The following is a 26,257-nucleotide window of genomic DNA, read 5'->3' as shown; positions in this document are numbered from 1 at the left end:
TCGGTGTGCTCTGCAAGCTGAGCAGAGGAGTGTTATGCTGGAAAGCATTGAGAAATGCTGCCAGCCAAAATGCTGATCCAGACAGGAGTACAGAGTCAGAAGAAACCATACAGCCTGTCTGCGTGACAGCAAGGCATCTACCCTTCCCTTCGGCTCGCCACCATCCAGTAACACACTCAAATGGCAAGAACACTTCCTTATAGGTTGGTGCTGTTCAGATATATATCAAAAGTATGAGAAGAGACAAGTCACCACACTGCTGAATGGGGCATGAGATACTGCTTTGCTTGGTCTATGAGGTATAAGCCACACACTGAACAATGAGGAGAAATAAAAGTACTGAATAGCTGAACCTGGACAAACTGCAGCGCTCAGCGAGGCAGGCATCATTTGGGAAAAACAGCATGCAAGTATGTTAAGAAACACTGTGTCACAAGGCACCTAGGAAAGGAAGTAAACAAGCTTGCAAAAACAACCTTAAGGATATTATTTCCCAAGTAGTGAGGGCAAATTTAATCATGCTCTTTCCAAAACGTTTTGAGGAGTGTCGTAAAAGATACTTTTTACCTCCACAAAGATAAGCTTTCATGTAGCCTAGTTCCAGCCATTGCCACACTGTCTGGGAATAAATGATATCAAAACACCTCCGTATACCATACAGTGCACCTAAGGCTGCCCTTACCCTGTCGCGGGTCAGTGTCTGTGCCCTGTTCTTGTGAACAATCCAAATATAACCTGGAGGTTGGATCCAGGCTTCTCCATCCACTTGCACAGGAACTCCCTCTTCTCCCAGGATTGCTATCTTCACAGTCCGACACTGCAAGAAGCGATTGCATTAGAGAAGCTCTAAAATGTAGGTCTTCCAAACCCATGAGCCAATCTCTTTCTTTCCAAAGTGCTTCCCCAGGTTCTGTAGTTATGTTGCTACTAGAGCCACACATGTCCAAGTGGCAGGGCAGGCCTCACCTTGTACAGCAGAAACCATGCAGTGAGTCTCCAGACTAATCTATGTTTAAATAGCTGTGGACTAACTCCCACCAGGGTGAACACTAGCAAACAGTTCCATATGACAAAGAGCCTCTGAACACGCTAATCTTCAGCCCTGCTGGATGCTCCTCCATGGACAAAAGAGAGCACAAAGGAGGGCTTTCCTAACTGAAACCAGCACAAAGGCCACAAGCTGGAGATGGGGAGGTAAGGAGTGCTCACGAAAGCAGTGCATACCTGTGCAATCCGGTGATGCTGGAGGTTTATCACTCGCGACACTGCCATCTGCATGCTACCAAACACTGCTACCACCTCCAATATCTTGTCATCAAAGGAGGGGGCTGTAAAAGTCTGCCAGATACAAGGGAGAGGGAATTCAGTTGGCACACAGTTCTTAGAGAGGTTTCCTCTCCTGTCTACGGGTGGAGATTTGGCTGTCAGCTTTTGCTTGTACTATTCATTCTGTATAAAACTAACAGTGAGGTGAGAATGTGAAGATTTGCAGCGACCTAGGAAGGAGAAAAAGGAGCCTCAATACACCCACAGTGCTTCCAAAGGCAGCTAAGGTATAATCCAAATAAAAAGCCTGGAGGACACATGGAAATACTTATTCTTATGAAAACAGGCACTCGCCTCAAAAAAAGAAAATGTTTTTGATGGGATATAACTCCCTTTGCCTTCAAGGAGCTTTATTCTCAGGCTTTCTGGGGGCAGGATTCAATCTAAAGCACTTCTTGGAGTTCCAAATGCCCAGGACAGCACTTGGTTCCCTTCTGAATCACGACAGACTGCATGGGTACAAAGCTGCTGCTTTTCAGTACCCTATCCATTTCCCAGAGAAACTACATGCAGACAGTCCTTCTCTTCCAAGCAGAGATCTTAGGGACTATGACTCTTGGATTGTTTTACAAAATACTTACATCGTCTTCTTTGGTCCCCCCCCAGAAGTTTGTGCCTCCTGCGTAGCTGGGAATGTTGAGTACAGCAATTCCCTGGAGACTGGGCAAAGGGATCGGTCTCCCATCGCACTGCACAGAACAGAAGACAACATTACTCTCAGCACAGCAGGACAGCCTCTCCTGCCACAGCACTTCCTTGAAGGACAAGAAACAGCCTGCATTGTTTAATGAATCATTTATTTCAGCTATCTACAGTTTATTCTTAGAGTAAAAGAATCTATCCATCCATGTCTCACGAATCACCTCTTCTCCAAAAAGGGCACGAGGCCCAGCAACACTTTTTGCTTTATTCCTCCAAAGCCAAGAATAAAACTTCTGAAACACCTGTGCAATGTGCTGTGACAAGGACTCCTCCTGCAAACTGCCTGCTTATGCTGTAGGTTGTCCATACAAGGACAGTTCCTCTCCAGTTGGATCCATATTATAGTGTAGTTAAAATAACAGCTCTTCACTGCACCTGCTGTCTAAAATGTCACGTTTGCATGAGATACCACAGGGAGGAATCTTGTCTAGTTTTAATGCTCAGTTTGGGATAGCTAATACTTTCTAAGAGGATTGTTTTGAGACTGCAAGTATCTTCCAGCACCAGAAGCAGCCACTTTTAGCTAGCTCAAGCTTGCCTAATATTGCAGGCAAGGGAAACACCTTAATGTCAGAAGTAGTACCACGATGTTAAGGTCAAAGTATCTGAGGGAAATGCAGTTACAAATCCCAGTTTCAGCAACAAAAAGGCACACTAAAATTCCTTACCTCCAGCAGGACTTTCTGTTCCAGGTTTTTATATGTTCTGTGCAGCAGCTCCTTTGTCCCCAATACTCCGTACCACATCATGTTTTTAGTACGACTTCTAAGGGGACAAAACAAGAGAAGAGAAAAGTCAACAGAACGCATTTACCTTTTCACAGGAAGCATTTACCTTTCTTATGGTTAAAATATATACATATATTTTTGAAAAAGTATCTCTCGACATCCTATAACAAAGTTCTTTCCTTCCTGACTAACAAACACTCAGATTCCCCCAACACTGGTCAGTCCCACACACAAGGTCACCAACAGTGTTTTGGAACACTTGCACAAGTATAGCAAATATGAGGCTACACAAAGGATACTATAGTTGCCCAGCTATTCAAAGGGCCAAAAACATGGTTACTATCAAGGACGAAATTGGCCCCCATGGCATCCAGAGAGCTGAGATGCAATTCTCTTGTAGCTAAATAATAGGCACAAGAAAAAAACCCGAGCAAGATCATCAAGTTAAGTAGAACCAAAGCGCTGCATCCACGCTGGTGTAGTTACTCAAAGCTCCAGCAGCCTCCACAGAATCACAGAATGGTTAAGGTTGGATGGGACCTCTAGAGATCATCTAGTCCAATCCCCTGCACACGCAGGGTCACCCAGAGCACGTGGCACAGGACTGCGTCCAAGCGGGTTTGGAAGATCTCCAGAGAAGGAGACTCCACAACCTCTCTGGGCAGCCTGTTCCAGTGCTCTGGCACCCTCACTGTTAAAAAAATTTTCATTAAGTTCCACACAGCATACTGAATCAGTAACAAAACAGAATTTCGCTCTTCATCACTATTTCAAGGCTCCTTGAAAGAGGATTATACAGACAAAATTGATGATATGTCTATCCCACACACTTTCTCACCATTAGCTTCAAAACAGCACAGAAACATAAACTGGTTTCCGTTGCTTCTGACGCTGCTCAAAGCCATAAACCCACCTGCATTTCTCTGGGTGCTCGTCACGTTTGTTGTTGAAGTCCAAAGAGATTTTTGCATCCAATCCAATTCCAAAGTAGTTATTCATGACACATTTCTCTGTGTAACATTCACTGCCAAACAAAAAGAACAAACTACCATTTCTTGTGGAGAAATTCTCCCCTTCCCACAGAAACGTATCCCAAGGTCTTCACTAAGCTTACAGAAAACCATCTGTAAAAAGCCTCCCAATACATTAGGAATGCATACATAGGTGCTACCTACAGAGAACCTGACAAATGACCTCAAAAACCTCAAATACCAATCTCAGTGGCACTCCCTAAAAGCCACATGGGCCAATATGACTGAGTTTTCACTGTTAGGCAGTTTAGCACAAATGTTTTGAGAAGGATTTTACATGGCATATCCCAACCGTCTCCCCTACTGTGGCCTGTGCACGAGCTTTCTCTGCCATCCGTGTTGTAGGTTACTGATTCTGCCACAATTTATCTTTCACCCACTCTCACCACTGGAAACTGAAGTCATCTCAGTGTTGGGAGAAGACTGAATTGGATTTCATTCTGTCGCCAAAGGCCTAAAAACCCTCTACAAAGAATCAGATGCCTCACTGCATGCTTAACCCATAATCTGATCGTCACTGGCACCCAGCATCTGAGAACCCATATACATATTCTGGGCTGCTGCTGCCCCCTATTCAGCTCTCCAAGGAAATCTGCTTCTCAGAGCAACGAGCTGATGTTGAGGCTCATTCAGAAACACGCGGTGCCTTCACCACCCAGGGCACACTCACAGATTTTCAGGCTCGGAGTTAAAGGGATCAGCATGAATCAGTAACCGGCTGATGACAGAACTCCCAGGCAAAGACCCAGACATGCCAGCACGGATATCTGTGGGAAAAGGGACAAGGGGAAAGAGTGTGATAACAACAAGCAGAAAAGAGGTAGCTTCCATTTCAGAGACAGGACCGCATTAACTCCTCTCTTTCACTGCCCAAGGCAACAACCAAAAATACACAGCAGCTATTCTGCCCACGGGTACATCAGGGAGAAGCAGCTCCTGATTTTGCACGGAGACTCGAGGCCGTGCTGTTGTCACCCACGGCCCAGTTGGCTGCTGGACTGGGAAGTGGTGGGTGTTGCACTCACTTGGGTAGAGGATCTTTGTGTTCAGCATTGGCAAGTTGTCCCGGTTTCCTGTCTGGGGAGGAAGAGAGGCAGAGCTGCCCAGCGACAAACTTCCTTTGTTTATTAGCCTTTCGCAAGGAGACTTGGCCACTGAAAAACACAACACAAACACCACTGTTGACAAACATGGCGTGCGACAGACCACAGCACAACCCAGCAGCAACAAGTCTGGGTTAGGAATCACTCAGCAGCAAAACACTCTAGGCACCATAAACCAAACTGCTGACAGGACCAGTCTTTAAGAGTTAGAGCTGTGGCATTTGTACAGCCAGAAAAGCTCACACTTTGGAGGCACAGAAATGTCATATGCAAATATTAGGAATGGAGATGAGGAAAAGCTGGTGTCAGCAGCACAACCGAGAGGCTATTTGGCTCCCAGCTCATACGCAGCTAAGTTCCAAATGTACTTGCAGTGACAGGGATCTCTAACAAATTACTCGCTCAACACAGTTGTTAAAGCAAACTGTATTCCCTTTTCTGTCATCTGCAATGGATGGCAAGGAGCTTACAGGGAAATGTCATCAGGGAGATGACAAAACAAAAAAAAAATGGGCATCCTTATCCAAGCACTGAAAGTCAATAAACTCAGATTATTGGCTAAGAGAAAACCTCAGAATCCTAAATTCCATGTGCTAAGGTAACAGGCCAGCCATCAAAGATGTGAAAAATGGGCTGTAGGCTTGAGCCCAGAAAGGGTGTTGGACGTGGCACCCAAAGCTAAAAACAATAATGTAGAAATTAGAGAAAAGCAGAACTTTGAAGGTGCTGCATGTAACCCTGCCGCTCCTTTCTGCCACAAAGAGAAGGGCTGTTTGCAGAGGTGTGTGCGGTGGCAGCCCCGAGCGGTACCTTTCCGCTGGCTCCTCCCTTTGCACACGCCGTAGCTGCTGCTGTGCGATGGCTGCAGGGAGGGTTTGTCCTCGTTCCGCAGCTCCTTACCCTCTTCAGGGGCCGAGAGGCTGAGGATGAAGCCCTCTTGCTCCTGGGTCTGGGCGTTCTGCTCATCCACAGCTGCATGGGGAGAGAAAATAGGTGAGTGTTTCACAGCTCCAGTAACAAGAAACACCTCCCACTGACATAAGTAAAGATACAATGATGCTCTAAAGGCCTTGACTCGTTATAAACAGGAATAACTGTCAGTTTTCCTATGCCATTTATCTCAGCTACACCCCACCCTGGAGAACTTCTGGAATGGGGCTGGCTGAGTCTCCAATTCTCTCTGCTCACATCTTTAGCACTCCAGCTGGGAATAAAAGAGCCCAGCTTTAATACTAGAGGCACTCAGGTTGAGATGTGAACTGTGCTACAGGTGGTGGCCTCCCATGTATTTGCCTCTGGACACTGCCAGAAATTCTACTCAATGAAACACTAAATGATAAATCAAACTGGATTTTTGTTTGCTCGATCTGTACTGGGATAACAGAATGCATCATTTGAAAAGGGACACAAATAATCATGAGGGAAAAAATACTGCTGCCAAATTAAATAATAAAAACAAAGGAAAGAATCAGACCACATACTTTTGAAGAAGAAAAGCAGCTTGGAGAACTTAAATACATCTGAAACATAACTGGAGTTTGCACAAGAATCAAATGTCAGCACATGACTGAAGAAGTCAGAACCTGTCCGTCAGGTAAGCAGCAGATTTGCTCCCCGGGCAGCCCTTCTCCAGGTGCAAGTCCATGAGCCCACCCACCAGGTCACTGCTGCTCGTGGGGGATGACCCTCTTGCTCTCACCAGGACTCTGGAGTTCATCTACAGCATCCACAAGGCAAATCAACCACTGAGCCAGCACAAGCTACACTCTTCCTGCTGCATTTAAGCAAACTGGATGGGCAAATTGGACTTCACCAAGTCCCCAAGCCAGTATAAGGTATGTGGCAGCAAAGCGGGGCCAACAGCGAGGTCAGGCCCTCTGCTTCATCAGCAACAACCTGTTAGCTCTGCTCATGTCAGCTCACAGCTTCTCCTCCAGGACATACAATACTACAGTTCTGGAAATCAACAACACTGCAGCGATCTATAACTTATTACATAGTTTTCTTCATAGTGCTCATTTAAGTGTGCAGGTGTGCATTGATGTCACATCTCTTGTCACATCTCTGACTTCAGCACTTTTATCTTGAGTAACATGCTGTTAAATCATTCCTTTGGTATAAGTTAAACCATACTGAGTTAATGACTAACATCTGGGGAGACTGACGCCTTTGGAAGGAAATTAAACTTTGAGCTATGGGTGTGCGTGGCTGGAGAGAGATAAGAAGGGCTGAGATGTAGGAGAGGGGGGCACCTGCCTAGGAAGTGAATGCAGGAACAGAACTGATTTGCATCAAATCAGCATTACAAATATTTTCTCAGTAACTGGGCTAGTTTAAGAGGTTCCTGCTTTTCCCCTGCCTCTGCGCTGTAGTTCACAGCCCTTTCAGTTGCAGCACCACGCTGTTTTGTTGGGCTCCACTATAAAAAGATTTCTGAAACAATCCAAGTTAAAATACTTCAAATATTTTCTTCCCAAAGCATTTTCAGACCCGTTTTACACCAAGGCCACACACACAGTCGCGCTGACACAATTGCGTGTGGGTGGGGATGGACAGGAAATAGAAATGAACAGCGTGTATGAGGGCAGCACCTTCCTAAAGCAGCCCCAGGGCAGAGAACATACCTGAAATTTCAGGCTTGGTTGTGCAGCAATGTTTCAAACAGGGGGGCCTGCAGAGGTGCTACTGAGCTAGAGGCAGGCTCATGGGATAACCTTCCTCTAGCTCAGGAAAGCTCCTGTTTAGTAAAGGATTCTACTCCCCTCTGGAATAAATGGGATGTGTGTTTCTCAAGAGCACGCAGCAAGCCACAAGCAGGACTCCCAGCCCGTTACCTTTTTCTGCATGCTCTATAATTTGACGGATGGCTTTTTTCAGGCTGTTGGCTCTCAACATGAGCTGTTCCCGGGGGCGAAATATCTGGGGCCGTGCAGGACACGACGAGGCCAAAGAGCGGTCGCTGGAAGAATCACAAGCACTGCCTGACCCGTCGCCATCCTCTGTCTCCTCTGCAATGGTGGGAGGAGGGTTTGGCAGAGATGAAGATGCTTGAGATTCATCGTTCAGGGTCTTCAACAGGGAGTCCAGCTTCTCCTTCAGGACAGAGCACTACAAGGCAAAGAAGGCGGCTGAGCAAAACCAAGAGTGGAGCGGGTGGCCCATTCTCTTAGTGCCTGCTGAGTTGCTGCTGTCCTAGTTCTCTCAAAACAGAGCAGATTTTCCACTCAGCTGTATAAAAATGTTCAATTTCTTCAATTTACCTTCCTGGCCATGACCTCTGATTCCTCTGAGCTTTCGGTTGCTTTCTCATAAGCCTTCCCTACTCGAGCCACAAAATCCTTCACTGTCTCACAAAGCACCCTAGACAAAAAAAGGCAGGGAAAACAAAGTCACACAAGGATTGTCACAGGACTTTCACGGTGTAACTTTCATTTAAGACCAGTTCTCTTGGAAGCACTCACTTGGCTGAGGAGATGACCACCGAGTGTTGGTCAGAAGTCAAAATTTTGGACAGATGAGCAGCCACAGAGTCTTCATAGAAGAGAATCTTCTGCACCTGGTGACATGCAGGAACAAAGTACCAGAATGCTGCTTCCCCACACTACCACATGTGCTATGTATCCCTGGCTCTCCAGAGAGTAGCTATCACTCTGCATTTTCTTTTTGGTCTAAAAATGTTCTCTGATTCAGGGCTCAGTTACGCAATGAAGACCTGAATCTGATGAAGAAACCTATTTTGAACCTAGGAATCATCAGCATTTCAGATCTTAAAGCCTCCGATCTACCAGGAATCTAAAACACTGGGCTTTTAGGGTTCCTGTAATTACGATGTTTGAGCAACACCAGGTCATGTTAGCAGAGAAAAATCAATCGCTTTCCTGACAGATCTATCTTCCCCTGTCCTGTTCCAAAGCATCTTCCTCTCATCTCTACTATAGCAGTTGATTCCGGTAAACCCACCTCCAGCTTCCTCTATAACACTTTAATTTTAAGTCCTGGATTTAAAGTCCCAGGACTTTTGTAGCTCCTACCACATCCACATCATGGCTCAGGCTCACCCCTTTTGAACTCAACCACGGCCTTTATCTCATCCTTTCTGAGGCTTTTGCACCCCGTTCCTGCCCTCCACGTCTTGCTAGGTACCTCTGAATCCTCACTGAAATCTTCAGTGACTGTAGAGGTGGAGGCCTGGCGAGGGAGTTTGGTTTCATACACCATGATGCTCCACCTGTTGAAAAGCAGCTGTCACTACAAGGCAGATGCCATCCCTTATTCAAAGGGCATAAAACCTCGAGCAGAAGAAACTACACTTTAACAAGAGCGTGATTGATAGACGGAAGCTATAAGGATTCACGGAAACCGCAGACGTTGGAACATGGGGTGACACTATGAACAAGTATCCTACAGCACAAGGACCATCTCTGTCCTCCCTTTCTCCCAGAAATACTATGGGCATTACTTGATCCAACACGACAGCTGCCAAGATATATCTCTAAAGATGAGACATGTTTTAAATGCATAAACATATATAGAATATATAAGTAAAGAATAATGGTAAAGATGTTCATTTCTTCTTCCAATTTTCTTTTCTAAGTCAAACTCAAAATAAATTGCTTCAAACTTACCAAGACAGAATTTAGCTTAAAAAGAAAAGAAAAAAGAAAAAAAAAAAAAAAAGAGCTGACAGGATTATCAGAGAAAAACAGTAACTTCATCTAGCAGGAAGCGCAGCAGAACCACCCCGTTCTCCTAGGAGGCAATTTGCACACAAGTCTCAAGCAGGGCAAGGTGTTAGCAATGGTGCTCACCTGTCCAGCATTTTGGTACTGGCTCTCTCCAGCTTCTCCAGGATCTGGGGGAGCTGGGTATCATCATCGCAGGCAGAGCCCCAGCCTAACACCCGGGCTAGGTCGTTCCCTGTTCCCAAGGGCAGCACGCCCAGCTGGCACTGCAGCACAGCAAATGAAAACAAAAATGACGTTCAAATGGGAAAACACGGGCTGCAAATAGCCAAAAGTAACATGACAGATTCCTTACAAAGATCAGAGATGTAACTAGCATCCGTACGAGGAGAAAGCAGTTGGATGGGGAAAACGGCCAGAGAGCACACAAGCAAGAGGAAAGTTCCCTCTGCTTTTAAGCTGTTCATGGAGAGGAGTGTATTACAGCTGCCCTCTGGAGCACCTTGTTAAAAATGACCTTCCATATGGCTCCAGTTAGCCATGTAACCATCAGGTGGTGCTAGTGCCTTTTCTGTAAAATCAGCAGCGGCAGCTCCAGAACAAAACGGAAACAAATCAAAGCCCCTATTTCACCTTTACTCCAATAAAGCTTCTAGCTATTATCGGAAACAACATCATGAGAATTAAAGGGACGAGATTAGGAGCATATCCTCGTGGAAGTTTCTAAGTGTGGTCCCAGTTCCCAGAGCTCCTAAGAGGGAGCTGTGGAAGAGCACGGGGCAGAGGGATAACTACCCTAGTGCTGCTTCTTGCGGGAAATTCTGGAGAGCTTTCAGCAGCTCCAGCCCTGGGCAAAGGACTTCTGTAGGATCACAGCCCTTCCCAAACGCTGCTGCTTCTGCTGCTCCAATCTCACACTCAGCCAAGCTCCTCGGACAGGTACCTGCTTGTGAAGATTGAGGCTATCAATTTCGGAGAGAACCCAGCCAACGCTTCCATCCCCGCCGCAAACCAGAATCCGGAAGGTGTCAAACTTCTGGAATAAGCGTAAACTAGAGAGGGGAAAGAAAAGGAAAAAAAAAAAGCGGGGGGAGAAGAGAGAAGAACAATCAACTGCTTAAGAAAAGATAAACAACTCCAATCTAGGTTATAAACATGGCAGATCTGATTAAACTAGCTCTGATTTTGCAGCGAGTACCAGCCACTGTCAGATTACAAGTGAATTCAAACTCATGATGATAAACAAGGAATTACAAATTACAATGGATCTCATTACAGAAACACATCCCAGACAAATTCCCCTTCTACAGCAGGGCCCTTTTGTGCGAACAGCAGAGGAAACAAGCATGTGAGAGCCACTCATGCACTGAATTAATTCCCTCACGCAGATTTGTTGGGTTCAGCCTAACACCTGCAGGCAGTGCTCGGAGGGCTCCGATGTCACCACGCCGCACTCCAAGCCACGCCAATTAAAGCCAAATGTGAGCGGCGAGGACTTGGCACCGCCGCCGAGACGCTGGGTCCCCTCGGAAGGCAGCACGGACGCGGGCTCTGGCCCGTCCTGCCGGCGGGCGGCCGCTCACCGGCCACCCCACGTGCTTTTCTCTACCGACTCTCTCAGAGCACAGGATGTAAAAGCAACCTCTCCTTAAGCCCTCTGAAAATATGCTCCTTTCTGCCTGCTTTTATTTCATTTTGGTCTACATTTGTGCTTGTTTTTATAACCTAAACAGTATTTGCTATAACATACGAAACCCTATTTCTTCAAGCACTGTGGACACAAGACAGACAGATACCACAAACGATGGCAACTGACGGTACAGTTTGACCAGCACAAGTTTAGAAGACAAACTATTAAGCAGCAGCCTCTACCATGTACCATTATTTACTTTTTTAAATGAATAAACAAAAAGGGCTAGTTTGGATGTGTTTGCTGCAACTCGAGAAAATAAATCTCTCTTCCCTCTTTCTTCTCTACAGTCAGTCAAAAGAGGAGGGCGAAAGGAAAAAATATTTAAAGTTTTTTGTAAACTATCCCTTAGCAAACATCCTTTGGACAGCACGCTGCAGTTTCACAGGCCAGCATTTTGCAGCACACTATGGTAAGGAGCTTCCGCAAACCGTAACGGTCACAGCTGCAGGAGTTGACGCTCCCAGATCTAGGACTCTGCACCTGGAGATCCTGCCCTTACGTTTGAGTCATATCTAGAAAATTAAGAAGATTCAACTTATGCTGGCATTTATAGTAAGCAGAATTCACTCAGGAGAAAGTTACTCAAGTCTGTGAGTCACTGAGGCAGGGAAATCCCTAAGGAGCAGACAGAGAATGTTTAGGGAGCAGACTGGAGACCAGAGCAGAGGAATTTATTCCACAGCTGTCATTATTTTATCCATAGGTATTCCACTGAACTGTGGGGGGAAAAAAAGCTCGAAATGTCATCTAGCCATTTCTTGTCCCCCAAAGAGAATCAACTTCACATACTAAGTAGCAAACACACTAAGTAGTTACAAAGAAGCAATTATTCCAATTCCTCATTTTCACAACAGTCATGTGCTACCTACAACATTCGACTGCTCACTGATTAAACTGAAAGTAACACTCTAACAGCACATCAGGATGCCTACTACAAATCTGGTTGCTGACAAGTTTTCTTCTGGATTCAAGCTTTCCATGCCTGGTCTTCTTCCAGGGGCGCAGTTCTGGAGTTTCCCCCAAATCCCGCAGGCTGTTCTGCTATTGCCGCTGAACGGAAATAATCACCTTTGTCAGCAAGTTTGGTTTCAGCTAATCAATAACACTGAACACAGAGAGGAGAAACTAATCCAACTTTTCCCTGTATCCAGTTCTCCCTGAGGAGTAGATTCCTTGTTTTATTTGAGGACAGACTGAGACGGGCTTATAATCAGATTGCCTGTGTTTTTCTGGTACTTTCAAGGAGCATATGTCTCCACAGATTAGCTGCTTACCCAAGGTGAGGTCCTCCGTTCATGAGGTCAAAGACCTGGGCTGGATTCAGTAGCTGTTTGAATCTTCGTAGAAACTTTACTCCCTGGTTGTCTCCACTTTTTGAGTTGACGAAGACCAACAAAGGGCTTGTGCAAGAGGGGGGACAAGTAGCTTTCCAGAAACCTGTGTTGGGCAAAAGGAGGAAGGGATGCAGAAAAGGAACCAGGAGACGTGAGGCTGCCCACGGGGATGGGGTGAGAAAAGAGAAACCGCCCCACAAAGCCATGAAGTTAATAACATCCCTGTGCTTCTGACACAGGGTAGATGGCAAACGTGTACAGCCCCGAATCCAGCATGACCCACACCTCACGCTGCCAAATGTCACACTTATCTCCCAGCAGTTTGCCAAAATGTGCAGCTTTTCCAATCTTCCCAAACTGCTTCTGCAATGTGCTTGTTCATGTTGAATGTAAATAGCTTCAGCTCAGCAAATGCTGATGGTAGAGGGTAAGAAACTGGATGCAAAAGTAAAGCACCAGCCCATCATCATACTTCAGTAAGATCTTCCAATTTGGAATTTCAGTGGCACCAAAAGCAGAATTTTCCGTTGATAGAAGGTGGCATTAACAGTGTTTGTGGAAAGAACAGTGACTGAGGGGAAGAGAGAACAAGCACAACTTCCAAGGGATACTTACCATCTGAATCAATGCTGTTGAGAGCAGTAGGAGGGATAACAGACACTTTACACAGCCCAAGAGGGCACTTAGTTGGCAACAACTCTTTACAGGTTGTGTGTACCTGAAATAAGAGAAACAAAAATCAGTTTAACCCTTTCGGGCACTGCTGGACAGCTCAGAAACCCACCCAACGAGAGGTTCAAAAGAGCAAAAAACAAAGAGAAGGAGAACCCAAACAAGTGTCAAGCAATACAGTTATTTTAAAGAAAAGATCTAACAAGAGTCTTTTACTAATTTCCTGCTCTCTTTCCATTACTGTATGTTTCTTATGCTGTAAGAATTTGAGAGACTAGTACTTTGAGTGACGAGAGGATCAGATAACAGATCATGTGGCTTTAAGAGCCTTCAGGCACTCTGCTTTCAAAATCATAGCCTAAATTGAGACATCAAAAATAAAAACAAGACCAAAACAAAAAGCTGAGAATTCAAGAGAACATGAAAGTAAAAAACAGACCATGAGGAACACAAGGGGTAAGAGAAAGAAGGAACAGGTAATAAAGCAATTCTCAAAAAGTAAACACAAAGTTGGGCATTTCGTTCATTTCTGTTCCATAAAGACTGCAAGGGACTGGGCTGCCTGGGGTTTTGAGGTCTTGGGTTTCTTGTCCCACAATATAAACTCACATGTTGTGATTCTTCCCTTATTAAACTTACAGACAACTGAATATAGAGCAAGATCTGTATCTTGCCTGAAATGATTAGGCAAGAGAAAAGCATCGCAGTAGGGAGGAAAAGGGTCATTACGAAAATAGCTTAATATTTTTATCATCTTTTTTGCAGTGTCTTTTCAACTTGTAGAAATGACAAATAGTGTCTCCTTAGAATACAACATCTCCCATGCCTGAGGCATTGATTCAGATATAGTGTGATTAAATTCTTCCATGAAAGCTCACTGTCAAAGGAAAAGGAGCTCGTGAGGAAGACAGATACTTGTTTCAAGTCTTACTTCCACATCATAGTGATACTTCTCAGCACAAATAAAGAAAGAGCAATTAAAAGAATACACCCCAGAGCTGATCAAGGACTGTCCTTTTACTGCACCGAGCGGGCTCGCCGGGCTCACCATGGCTTTGCACCAGAGGCAGCGCCAGTCCTGCAGGCGCAGGACGCTGCCGCAGGTTTTGTCACACACGGTGCACTTGGCGCTCACGGGCAGGTTTCCTTCCAGCCACTGATGGGGCATCGAGATCTGCGAACGGCACAGAGGGAGACAACCAGTGTGGCCCTTCCGGAGAGCGGGGCAGAGGGCACAGCATGTACCGTGGCCCTGAGCCACGCAGAGAGGCGAGTCCTCCCGTGCACTGCTTGAAAACAGCAAAGGTAATTTCTGGAAAACACCAAAGGATCTCCCGGGCATTTTACATCAAGCTGAAACACAAAGGGACCAGGGGACTTACCCAAAGCTATGCACGTAGCCCACAGCAGAACCTGGACGTGCCTAAGACATCCCCTAAGATAACATTTGCACCACTTTACTCATTTTTCTTCTGCTGAAAACCCCTGGTCCATTGCTCTGCAGGTGTCTCTTGCTATTACGGAAACCTCAGCAGTCTGCTGGCACCATTTACAGTCTCATTTTCTGACAGTAAATACCTTTCCTTTCTCACTAGCAAACACAGGCAGAATCTGCTCTGTGTACAGTGCAGAAAGCTGGTACAGAGCATGTGCCAGTGCTCCCACATCAAGATAAGGTTAGAAGAGTTGAGACTAATGCCTACCCCATCTTCATCCTCGATGATATCCTTCCCGATAGAGGCCAGAGTTGTCCACTTGCAGTTATTGGTTGCCCGCACAGCACAGCGCTTGTGGGCTTTAAACTTGCACACTAGAGGGAAGAAAAGAATATATTAATCCCATCTCAGAACATGCACCGTGGAGGTCTGCAGAAGTGTTCCCAAGCAGCCATATTTGGCTCCAAAAGAAAGCCCGGGCACGCACTGCACTGCCAAAACCATCAACTCTGAGCACACTGCGTAAGTTGAGCTAGGAGTTGCCTCCTCACTTTCACCAGTTGCTTGTACACAGCTTAGTTATCACCTTGTTAAATTTGACAGGATTTATACAGTCATATGTTCCTGCAGCCTTTTAGACAGTGTGGGTGTAACCTCATTCACACTAGAAGTATGAGCTGTGAGTAGGCAGGCACGTCTGCTATGCTCAAGTTGAGCAAGAATAATCTCCTGACATTCAAACATTTAACAGGGATGTTTTTATAACCAGGAATATCCTTAAGAAAAGGAATATTCTTACATTCCCACCTTATATTCCTGTGTTGCAAGGCTACAGCCTTTGGAGCAGGGATGGTAGAAGCAAATGTGTGCCAGATGCTGCTATTGCCTCTGCTAAAGGGGAAGCAACCTACATAGAGGAGCAGTTGAGGTCAGTGATGCTCCAACTCATGGCAGTATGAGAACAACATCCTTTCTTTTTACAAAATGCCAAGGACATGATCCACAGGAAAATTCTCCGTGAAGCCGAAAGAGGTTCAGCAACAAAGGGATTCAGGATCAGGTCTTGAAAAGATCTCCTTTCGTACACAGCTTTCCAAAGCTTTTAGGCAGCACTTTCTATTACAACTTTCTGCAGACTGTTAATAACATTCCTCTTAAATCATCTCTGGAACGTGGCACCGAGCTACGGAGATGATGCTCCCAAAACAGGGGCCGAAAAGCCAAGCCAGCGTTACCTTCACACGAGAGCCCGTGCGAGGTGACTCCAGACAACGCCTCCCGACACACGTTGCAGTACGTCGGCCGAGCGTGCGAGCAGGCGTACCAGTTATGCATCCCTGAGAAATGGTCCATGCTGTACTGGGTAGACTAGCAAATGGAAAGTTATATATATATTAGCATATATATAGGCAATATATAGTAATATAGAGAGTAACAGTAGTATATATAGCAATATAGTAGCATAGATACTACTATGTATAATAGTACAGATAGTAATATAGTAGTATAGATAGTAATATAGAGTAATACAGTTAGTATATTAGAGCAAAATCTACAGCAGAGACACAAGAGTTTTTTATTCCTTAAAACTAAGGCAGTCAGAAAAGGCAGAAACAGACAGTTCTTTACTAGGGAAGAGCAGTGCAAAAGAGCAAGTTTTCCTTTTACCTCAAAGTGTTCGCGGTTCTGTACAGTCCTCAGTGCTGCAATCCAATCCTCCATCTCTTTCCTGTTATCAGCACAAAGAATGAGCTTCCGACATGGGGTGATAATCTGAAGGGGAAGAGAAAATTAAGAGCCTGTGTTCTGGGCATGTCAGCAAGACGTGGTGAGAGGACACGTTACTACTTGCCTAACCCAGCGAAGCTCCTTTGAGAGGCAATGAGCTGCAGCAGGGGTCATTTGCACTGTTCAACCAGATTTCTTTTATATCATAACCCAGCTTAATTCCCTTGCTAAATTTACAGAACCGCAGAGATTTGATCTCTCATTCCCAACATCAAACTGAGTTAGAAAATGTCTCTGAATACCCAAAGACGAGCACAGCACAGAAATGAGAAGGGTGATTCCCATCCAACTGACTTAAATTAGACCGATATGGAAGTGGTTGCAATTTCCGGATAAGAGAAGCTGCATTAAGGTTAAGCACCATTAACAAAAAATAAAAATCCCTTCTGTGTCAACTCTAATAACTTCCAGCTGCTCAGGGTGTCTCTCCCATTTGCTGCACCATCTGAAGCACCAGGTTACCACAAACTCGGACCGCGTCGGGTTCCCGCGGCCCGTGCAGCTCTCACCACGGCAATCAGAGCCCCATAACCCCACGTTTTGTTAATGAACACGAGGAACCACCTGAGCACCTGGCCCCCACTACCCACCACTTGCCGGTCTGCTCTGCACTTCTCTCCTTCTGATTCAGAAAACAGATTAAAAATAAACACCCCCGAAGCTGAACATCCTGTTGATGTTCCCGTGTCTCACGGCGTGCCCTAAGAAACGTGCGTGTCATGTCAACCAGAAAGACACAGGGTGCAGTTCGGCTTCCAGTTCTGCAAAGTTCACAACATGTTCATTTTACAGGACAGATCGCAGCACCCATCTGCAGCGACACAAATGTCATTCCAGCACCTAGCAAGAAGCGCTACAGACAATGCACATGCCTAAGAGCTAGATAAGTTTTTAAAGCAAAGAGGGAGCAAGAAGCACAGATCCGGTGTGCACCATCCAACACTGAGCTAAGTGATCAGAGCGACCAGCTGAAAACAAACAGAAATAAATATTTACAATTTTGTAAATTGTCCCTCTCCACTGAAATTTCCTTTAACCTCCATTCTGACAAAATGTGTTTGCAAAGGAGGAAAGCACAAGAGCCTTCCTTTTCGCCTGGGAAAGGGAAAGATGGTAGGGTTAGATGTATTTTCATCAGAAACTTAGCAAGCTAAGATAAGAAGGGCTACACTACAGAGAGGCCTTCAGGGAGTATGAAAATGGTTCTTGGAGGAGAAACACTATTACCTACTCTTGTTGCCAGGAGCAGACTCATGGCGAGGCTACTGTCTCACGTCAGAAAGGCCATTTTTGCCATTTCCAGAAGAAGACACAACCGTCTTCCCCCGAAACCCTTTTGGCAAACGTGGCCTGCAGCAAGCACCGTCCAGCTATTTATTCTGTTCTGGCTGCAGCTTTCGACTAACATCCTGGAACGGCGTATTCCGCAGGATGACGACGCACTAGGTGAAGTAGCATTTCCTTTTATTTGTGCTAAATTTACCAAACAGTAATGTCATCCAGTGACCTCTTGTTCTCATGTAAAAGGAGGGCACAAAAACAACAGTCTGATTGCTTTGGAGCTAAAATGGGGGGGGGATGCTTAACATTTATTTAGAATGTCATACATTTTTGGCCTGCTTGAGGGCTGGCAGACCTCTGAGTGCTCCTGCCCTGAAACAGCTCAGAAGTTTATCAAGATATGAACAATTCTATAAATTAAAAGTGCTTGCTCTTCCTAAAAAGGCGTTATTAAAAACTTGCATATTTGGTGCTTTCTGGGTGCAGCCTCCAGATTTGGACCCTCGGAAGGAACTGGATGCCCAAAAACTCCCTCCCAGCTGAGCTCCGAGCTCAGCACACGCCTGAGACCCGACGCTGCCGGGCACAAGAGCTCAACACTCACGGGAAAAAGAAGCTGCCAATTATCCAATCAACCCCAAAGAGCCACGAGGATGGACGGGACCAGCAGGAAGCTTTAAAGACATTTCAAACACTCGCACAGCTTTAATGATGAACTCCTCACAAAACAGATTCTGTGGGACTCGCAGTGACAAACAACTACCAGCCCAGATGCTTCTTTGCAGACACTTAAATGCCCTCTCAAGTCCAGTGAAGAAGCTCTCAGTTTTCAAACCTCTAAACCATCCACAAAAGCTGTGCAGATACTGATAATCCCCAGCCCTTCTCAGAAATTTAGCCTCACCTCCCTTGGCTCTTCTCTGTACAGAACATGCCCTCTTACCAGGCTGCTAATCCCTTTTCCCAAAACTGGTGCCACTTCCGGACGCATACGTTGTTGCTAACGGGTCAACACAGCCCCTGTCCAAAACTAACACCAAACTTATTGACATTTAGGATCAGGCCAGCTGGCAAACAACAGAGCCAACCGAGGAAAAATTCTCATTTCACATGCTAAAAATGGACTGGATGTCCCTGGATGTCCTTCCCCAGCAAACAGCTGTGAATAATTGGATTAGAAAGGCAGCTCCCAAAAAAGACGCCTTGTATTAGACCAACTTTTTAAAAGAAATCTTGGCCCTCTGGTGTTCTCCTCTTCTGAGCAACCTTCTTCCACCCCTCAGTGGGAGAATAAGCCTCCTTCCCTGCTCTTGCTGCCATCAAAGGCAAAGCTACTTCTCTGCTCACTTCCTCCTCCTGAATTTTGGGGCTGCCCAGAAACTTCTCAGCAAAAATGTGACAGCTTGGCCCAACATGCAGAGAGGCCGTTCGTTATCAGAGTGGATCTGGTGACCGCAGTGACCACAAGAGACACAAAAACAAGTTAAGATCACAGTGGCCCAATCACTGAGCCGGCTGAAAACACACTGGGAGTGGAAAGGGGCACGAAACTCTGCTAAATATAGTTCTTCTGATGTGACACATTTCTCAAAGCAGCCCAAAGCAGGAGAATGAGAACACCTGCTCATCTCAACTACTTCCTTTTACTCACATCCTGTTCAAAGATAAGGTTATGTTCAAAGGCAGTAGCCCCAGAGCCCTCCAAGACATCCTGGAATATCTCTGACACTTTGTGATTTGGGTAGGAGGACAGCAGGCTTCAAAAGACCAAGGAACTGCAACTAGAAAGAATAAAAGAGCCAACAGGGTTAGATGGCGTTACTAGTGCAGGTAAAAACTTCAGCTTGATCACACAGGGCACAGGCAGGGAAAACGTCCACTGACTGTAGCTAACTACTCAATGGACTTCTGTATGTTGGAGCAAAGTCTTGGTTTTTCAAGAAATCCAAAACTCAGAGAGGAAAATTGGATGAGACTACAATGAGGACCAGCCTTTTATCTACTTTGGCTCCAGTTCCAGTAACTGGTAGTTAAACAAACAGCAGCAAAGGTAAGAATGCCCCATCCATGTTCAGCATCTGCAAGATCCCTATGCGAACAAGGCCATCGTGTGTTTCAAACATGTGATTGCTAAACGTGCAGAGGACAAAACGCTCCCCAGCGCAAGCGCGTGGCCCGAGCAAGTGTTGCTCCCTCAGCATAACTACCAAATCAAAAGGCAAAATAAGGCTTTGAGAAAGGGAACGGAGAGGAAAATGGAAGTCCAAGTTTCAGACGCAAACCAATCTTTCGTGCTTGGAATTTCAAGCCAGCGTCATTGATGTCAGCTTCTGAAGCAACCTGAGTCGAGCATGAGGACGGCAAAGCCCAGGACAGCCAAACGGTGGGATTTTAGCAGGAGCCTAGTTTGGAAGGAAGAGGAAACATTAAGAAGCACCAATGCCCGGGCTCAGAGAGCAGCGGAGCCTTGCTGTCCTCCACGGACACCCCGCGTCTGCGGTGCGGTTCGGCTGTCACCCTGCTCTGGCAGCGAGTTTGTGCTGGTAACTTATGGCTGAGATCAGCTAGAGCTCCCGAGAACCAGCGTGTCACAGAGCACCTACAAATGCCAATACTCCCCGCACTTGCGCCAACTGTTTTTAGTCCAAAAATGGATGTTTTCTTCAAAGAGGTTGAAGAGGAAAGAGGTTTTCATGCAAGACTATAGGAATGCTCTAGTTTGATATATATTTTTATGATGCAAGATTAGAGAAACCGTCCTCTCCATCAAATGAAAATAAATGGTTGATGTTCTCATCATTGTGCCAAATCCTGCTTTTTTGGTTTGTCTGTTCTTTAATTCCAAGATTTTCACAGATGCTGCAGATGCCTGTACCTTTGGCCATCCCATACCTGATATTTAATCCCTTACTTCCACATGGCTCTTTTACTTAAGTTTCAATCTGTAAAATGCAGGACAGCTCAATTCTACAGAAAAATAGGTAGGTCACAGTCTTTTTAAGAACCATATATATGTTATTAGATGGATTTATTCAGTGATACATACCTCATTTGCTAGGTGCACCTTCTCTGAGCACTGCCACGCACTGCTGTGACACTGTGCCCACAGACAGAACTCAGCTCCTGTCGCTCCTCCATCCGGGCTTTCTCCCAGTCTCTCCCTTCCCGATGCAGCAGTGGGAAAGCTCACCAGAAGGAGCGTTCCCTGGGAAAATGATCATCTCTCCTACCAGGGTCACATTCCTCCACGCTTCTGGAAACTCTGTTCCTAAACAAGGCACATTCTTGTTCTTGGCAATCGGTAAGAAAAACACAGGCAAGGGGAGATTCTAAGACTTCTGCAGCCGGTTAATTCACTGTCAAAACCTAGAATACGCAGGATGGTCCCTGCCACGGTTAACAGGTACAAAATCAGACAGCTCTGGTAATTCATGTGTATTCATCACTCAAGATGTATGGCAGGGGAGCACCAAATGGGAACAGACAGGCTCTTCCAGGTGCCAAAGCATCTTAACAGAGCTCGTTTCCAGCTCTGCTTCCGCTCTGTGCAGCGGATGCACATGCATCCTTTCTCTACCTGTTTTCCAAAGGATGCAGTCTGGTCCGGAAAAGGGCTCCCAAACAGAGCTGCACTATTCAGAGCTGCACAACTGTGAAGGGAAAGGATATTTCCGAAAAACCTTCCTACTTACTCCAACAGAAGCAAAACCATGAAGAACAGAGGGGCAGGTCAACATTTCCCAGTGCCAGCGCTGCGGTATCCATGGTCTAACGCGGGGCAAGGCTAACAGCTTGTAAATTACTGAATTGAGCAATGAAAGGTCTATGGTAGGAGAACAACGTGCTACTGACAGCTCCTCCTGGCCCCTGAGCTTCAGCTGTGTCCAAACAAGGCCGGGAGCTAGAACCCAAGGCAGGCAGGAGCTGCCAGCAGCTTCTCACACTGGGTCAGCAGTCAGGACAGCAACTGTGAAGCCACACCAAGCACCACAGCGAGGTGACAGGCAAGAGCGCAGCTCTGGGAACACTGCTAGGAAGGCTCTGCCCACCTGTCAAAAACACCAGAGTGAGGACGTGCGTAAAAGGAGGACTTCTCCTTTACATCAACCCCCGTGCAAAGGTAAAGCTAAGGCCTTCTCGCAAAGCCTCCTTTCCCGCAGAATCGTTCTGCCTTTGTGTCCTCACCTGGGTGCGGAAGAAAGATGTTGGAATTTGCAGACCTGTCCAGGAAGGTAGATTAAACCCTAAGCAGCATGTGAAGGATACGCAGAGCAAACACTAGCAGACAAAAGTTGACAGCGTTCAGGCCCAAGGGCAATAACAGACACCAATTTCAAAGCAAAAAACTGCTTTCTGGGGAAACAAAAGCTCTTCAAAAACAGCCACCTTCACTTTCCATCTCCCTGCTTACCCCTGTCTCTGTAGGAGAATTCACCTCTTTCAATCTGACCTTTTTCTGAAGAAGGAGCTTCAGCTTTTTGAAAGGCTCCTGGCATGTCTGGGGTCTCTCTGGAGGCACCGCTACAACCCCCGGATCTTTCCCCCCAGAGCCACTTCATGCAGACTCTGCCTCTCAGCCCCCCTTCTCCCACGCGTGGCCCCGCTCCGCCTTTGCCTTGCTGGTGACGACCAGCTCCTGGAGGAGACTGGATTAGAAGTCCTCAACTCCCAGACATGAAAGGCTTTTAAATGAGTATTTTCCCTGACTAACAGTGACTCAGAAAGCTCTGTTTACCAAAGGGCCTTTTCTCAAGCAGGGTAAAAAAAAAAAAAAAAGTACTGACGGCTGGATTACAAACTACTAAAATAGCAAAGTATTTTGAAACTGCAGTGGTGCAGACAGGAAACGGGGCCTGAGCTGCATTTAATGACGGGGGTGAGCGAGGGGGGCAGCGAGGCTGGGGCCGTGGCAATTCCAGGCTCGAGCCATCTCTTCAGTCGCTACTAAAGGAAATTGTGACGGCCGCCAGTATAAACAGGCAGAGTACGTGCACTAGCGAGAGCGCACAACTTCCAGACGTGGGGAAGAGACAACAGGCCCCGGCAGAGCGCTGCTTTCCAAGGGGCACTGCGACTTCACCCATTTTAGAGAAGAGCCTTTACGGAGGGTGGAAAGGGAGGAAGAACCACTGCTTTCCTGAGACCACCTTTGCCGATCTCTTCTCACGGGCAGATGAAACTTCAGCGGGGCAATCCAGGGAACAGGGGTGAGGAACCACCAAAAGCTCGGTGATTCCCTGACATATAACCAGGTATATCCCAAAAACAGGAAGCTCTCCGGCCAGGTTCTCCGAGGCAACTCATGCCCTCTGGCACCATCGCCCCCTGCACAAGGAGACTCCCTCCCTGAACGACTCTTTCCAGGTGCATCTTCTCAGAGGGGCTGATGCCACATGGGGTGGCTCGGGGAAGCTGGGCGAATGCCACACGGATTTCCCTGATCCTGTATCAGCCCGAGCTCGAAGTCCAAGCGTGACTTTCTGCAAACAGCTCATAACAAAAAGTTCTTATATTCTTTCTCCTGATAAAAATAAGTCACATGTTCTGCAGCTTATATTTTAAACCAGCACTAGCAACCCCTGATCCCGGTCCCTCTTGCTTCAGCAGTGCCTCGCAGTAGTGACATGAACACACGCAGCAGAATTCCTACTCGAGATGAAGCCTGAATAGTCTCTCTATTCCCTCAGCCAAACTCTGCAGGGCAGACTCCACTGCCTTCATTGCTAAAAAAGACAACTAAGGCTCGCGATCCAACTTGACCCAAAACCACAGGAAAGGCAGAGGCACTTTCATTTCATTGTGAAATACATTTGCACACATCAACAACATTCCCTCGCCAGCAGCAGCCGCCCTCAGCCCTTTTACCTTTAGTCACAGTTCAAGCCCTTTGCCTTGGGTGTTCAGGACTGGCTAATTACCCCCACATTAAAGTTCCTGCTGCTTCTCCCCGGCACTTGCAAGCCCTGGGATGGGCCGGAACAGCCATTACCCTCTGCAGACGGTCACCCAGGACACACAGCTTTGTGAGACACAGGCTGGCATCTCTGCTCCTGAGCCAAATCAGGGCTAAATCACCGAGTGCTAATGAGGAACTGTCTCTCAGGCTGCCATGCGCTGCAGAACGTCACCTCTGCTGCCTCTCAGGGATGACAACTTGCTCTCCTCCAGGAGCACCAGCACCACCATAGCCCTCTATCTACCACAGCCATCGCTGCCTCCAGCCATGTACTTTGAAAGTGAGGGCTATTACCCTAATCTGAACCTTCCTCTCTCCTGTGACACTGGCTGTGGTGAATCATCAGTTAGTAAATAGTATTTCTCAAGCGATGGGTGCAGCACTTCCGACGGCACTACAGGCACATTTCCCTTTACGCCAGTTCTGGAGAACTGATCAACAGAAACGCGCAGAAACCATCGGCTGAGTAATGCGAGCGTAGAGCACACACTTTCTCCAGAGAATCAGCATCCTGCTTATCTGCGCTGCAGCAGGTGCTGGTTTGCTCAACGTCCAGCCTAGAAAACTCAGATTTCTGCTCTTACCATTTGCGTTCAATCTTCCTCTAAACTAGTGTCCAGAGCAGCCTGAGCCCTCAGGAAAAAGCAAGCAGGCTGACATGCGATTAATAGGATTAGTCCCCTCTGCGGTCAGTCTTTCGGAGCTACGTTCCACTTGCCACAAGCTGATTAGCTGTCTGCTCAAGGAGGAGCTGGGACAGATTTCCTTCTGCCGGCAGTGGAGCAGAGAGGCAGGCTCTGACTGCAAGAATGTGCTGTTTCCTGTGAGGTGCTTCCCAATGGAAAAGGGTTTGCAGGAGCACGAGAGCTCAAGCTCCACCTCTTCCACGGAAGGGACTGTAACTCCCGAGGAGGAGTCAGCAGCACGGCTACCGGCAGCCGAATCCGCACCACCGAATCCGCACACTGCGACCGCGCTTCTCTTTCACTAAAGCGTTGGAAAGAAGTGAGCTACTCACTGCTCCAGCAAGGGGAAGGTTCTTCCCTGGAATTGCAGGGCTCTCAATAAGATGGGACGGGAAGTGGATGTTGAAATCAATGTAAAAAGTTACCCGAATGGGGGTGAAAGTCCATCCCGCCCTTCGTTAGATGTAAAGGGAAGATGGTTCCAAAACCACCGTGTGAAAACAAGATGGAAACACAGAATTGTAACGCAACCATAAAGAGCTGGTGTCCTTCCTAGGCCCTCTCCTATTTATACAGGTACTCTGTTACTGTTAAAGAAAACACGGATTTTTTTCCCCTTTTGCTGCGTACAGATCCTGCCCAGGCTGGGACAGGGTCAGTGAACTAGGAAGGACTCTGTGCGCTCCGTGCATTGATGTCCAGCACCGCTGGCAAGTTTTTGGAAGGAGCAGATGTCCAGCCAACATACCAGCCTGAGGGTTAAGAACTTGTTTGCCCAAGATTTACAGATGTGGGCCTAAGGAGCTGACCCCACATCATTCTGAGGACTCTTGGGGGAACATCCGTGGTGGCCAAGTACCTGCATGAGCAAGAGGCCAACAGGGTGATCAATGCCCTGCTGAAGCACCAGCTCCATCAGGGAGCGTGGGCAGGCCAGCTTGTTCACATCTGAGACGTGGATAGAGGTGCCATCTGGGGAAGAGTAGTCCTCAAAAGCCAGGATCTGTGGCAGATAGAAGTCGTTCTCCTGGAGCTTCAAGCTGCTGCAAAACTTCACTGTCCAAGAGCCACTGTTCAAGGGCAGAAGTGAAGCATGACTGGGAAGATCCAATGTGCCCAGTGCGAGCAGAGAGCTTCTCATTTTTGAAAACCACGGGGTTTTGGAGGGGATGGCTGCAAAGAGCTGCTCGGAGTTAAGCTCAGGCTGTGACCCTGCCCATGCTAAGCTGCTGGGTGCATTTCACAAGGAGCCTAAGTGCATGCAAACAGCGATGTCAAAAATCCAGGCAAAAAGCTCACCACCAGCTTTTAAGAAAAATGTGTCCAGGGCACCAGGACAGACAAACTCTCAGCCAGCAATACGTACTAAACCCACCAGGCTCCCCAGAAGAAACTCTCTTTACAAGGCAGAGATTTTACATCAGCAAGTCCAACCAAACTAGGAGCACAAATGGCAGGAGCTGCCTTGTCTCCACAGAAAGGGAAAGGAAGGGAGAACTTCCAGGCATGCTGAATCCGGCAGTACTGAAGCATCCAAATGGTGCTAACCAGAACAGACTTCTGTTCTGTTCTCGTTTGGTACGAAAACAGGGTGCCCAAGTTCTGGATAAACTACAAGGTGAGTCTGGCAATGCAAAATAATTCACTGCTCTCAAATCTGAGCAATCTCCAGACACTGGTCTAGAGAGCATCGTAATGATGCCAGCAACGCCTCACAAAGATGATGCGCCTCTGGTACACAACACGGACTGGCTACGAGGGCCTGTTCCGTACCAGATTTGCTGGGAAGATTGTCCTGGTGCCACTCCAAGGATTGGGATGGCACCAGAGGTGGTTTTC

The 26,257-nt window shown here is 46.8% G+C and overlaps 1 protein-coding gene across 1 annotated transcript in view; it reads right to left on the bottom strand.

The window, feature by feature from the left end:
• Positions 1-26,257, bottom strand: part of DGKD (diacylglycerol kinase delta) — a 49,930-nt gene that overhangs the window by 7,153 nt on the left and 16,520 nt on the right. Inside the window, exons 4-23 of the mRNA XM_088538085.1 lie at positions 16,376-16,480; positions 15,943-16,075; positions 14,975-15,081; positions 14,320-14,445; positions 13,215-13,317; positions 12,540-12,702; positions 10,516-10,624; positions 9,699-9,838; positions 9,034-9,118; positions 8,352-8,446; positions 8,151-8,250; positions 7,725-7,998; positions 5,701-5,862; positions 4,813-4,941; positions 4,458-4,554; positions 3,670-3,780; positions 2,697-2,793; positions 1,908-2,015; positions 1,225-1,338; positions 683-817 (exon numbers count right to left, since the gene is read on the bottom strand). Of these exons, the coding sequence (XP_088394211.1) occupies positions 683-817; positions 1,225-1,338; positions 1,908-2,015; positions 2,697-2,793; positions 3,670-3,780; positions 4,458-4,554; positions 4,813-4,941; positions 5,701-5,862; positions 7,725-7,998; positions 8,151-8,250; positions 8,352-8,446; positions 9,034-9,118; positions 9,699-9,838; positions 10,516-10,624; positions 12,540-12,702; positions 13,215-13,317; positions 14,320-14,445; positions 14,975-15,081; positions 15,943-16,075; positions 16,376-16,480 (2,493 nt within the window). The remainder of the gene's footprint in view (positions 1-682; positions 818-1,224; positions 1,339-1,907; positions 2,016-2,696; positions 2,794-3,669; positions 3,781-4,457; positions 4,555-4,812; positions 4,942-5,700; positions 5,863-7,724; positions 7,999-8,150; positions 8,251-8,351; positions 8,447-9,033; positions 9,119-9,698; positions 9,839-10,515; positions 10,625-12,539; positions 12,703-13,214; positions 13,318-14,319; positions 14,446-14,974; positions 15,082-15,942; positions 16,076-16,375; positions 16,481-26,257) is intronic.

This window comes from Tinamus guttatus, unplaced genomic scaffold (assembly GCF_059628265.1).
Source record: "Tinamus guttatus ecotype Peru unplaced genomic scaffold, ASM5962826v1 Tinamus_guttatus_pri_ptg000927l, whole genome shotgun sequence".
NCBI classification, from domain to species: domain Eukaryota; kingdom Metazoa; phylum Chordata; class Aves; order Tinamiformes; family Tinamidae; genus Tinamus; species Tinamus guttatus.
Note: the sequence above shows the minus strand (reverse complement) of the source record. Positions and strands in the feature narration are given on the sequence as shown.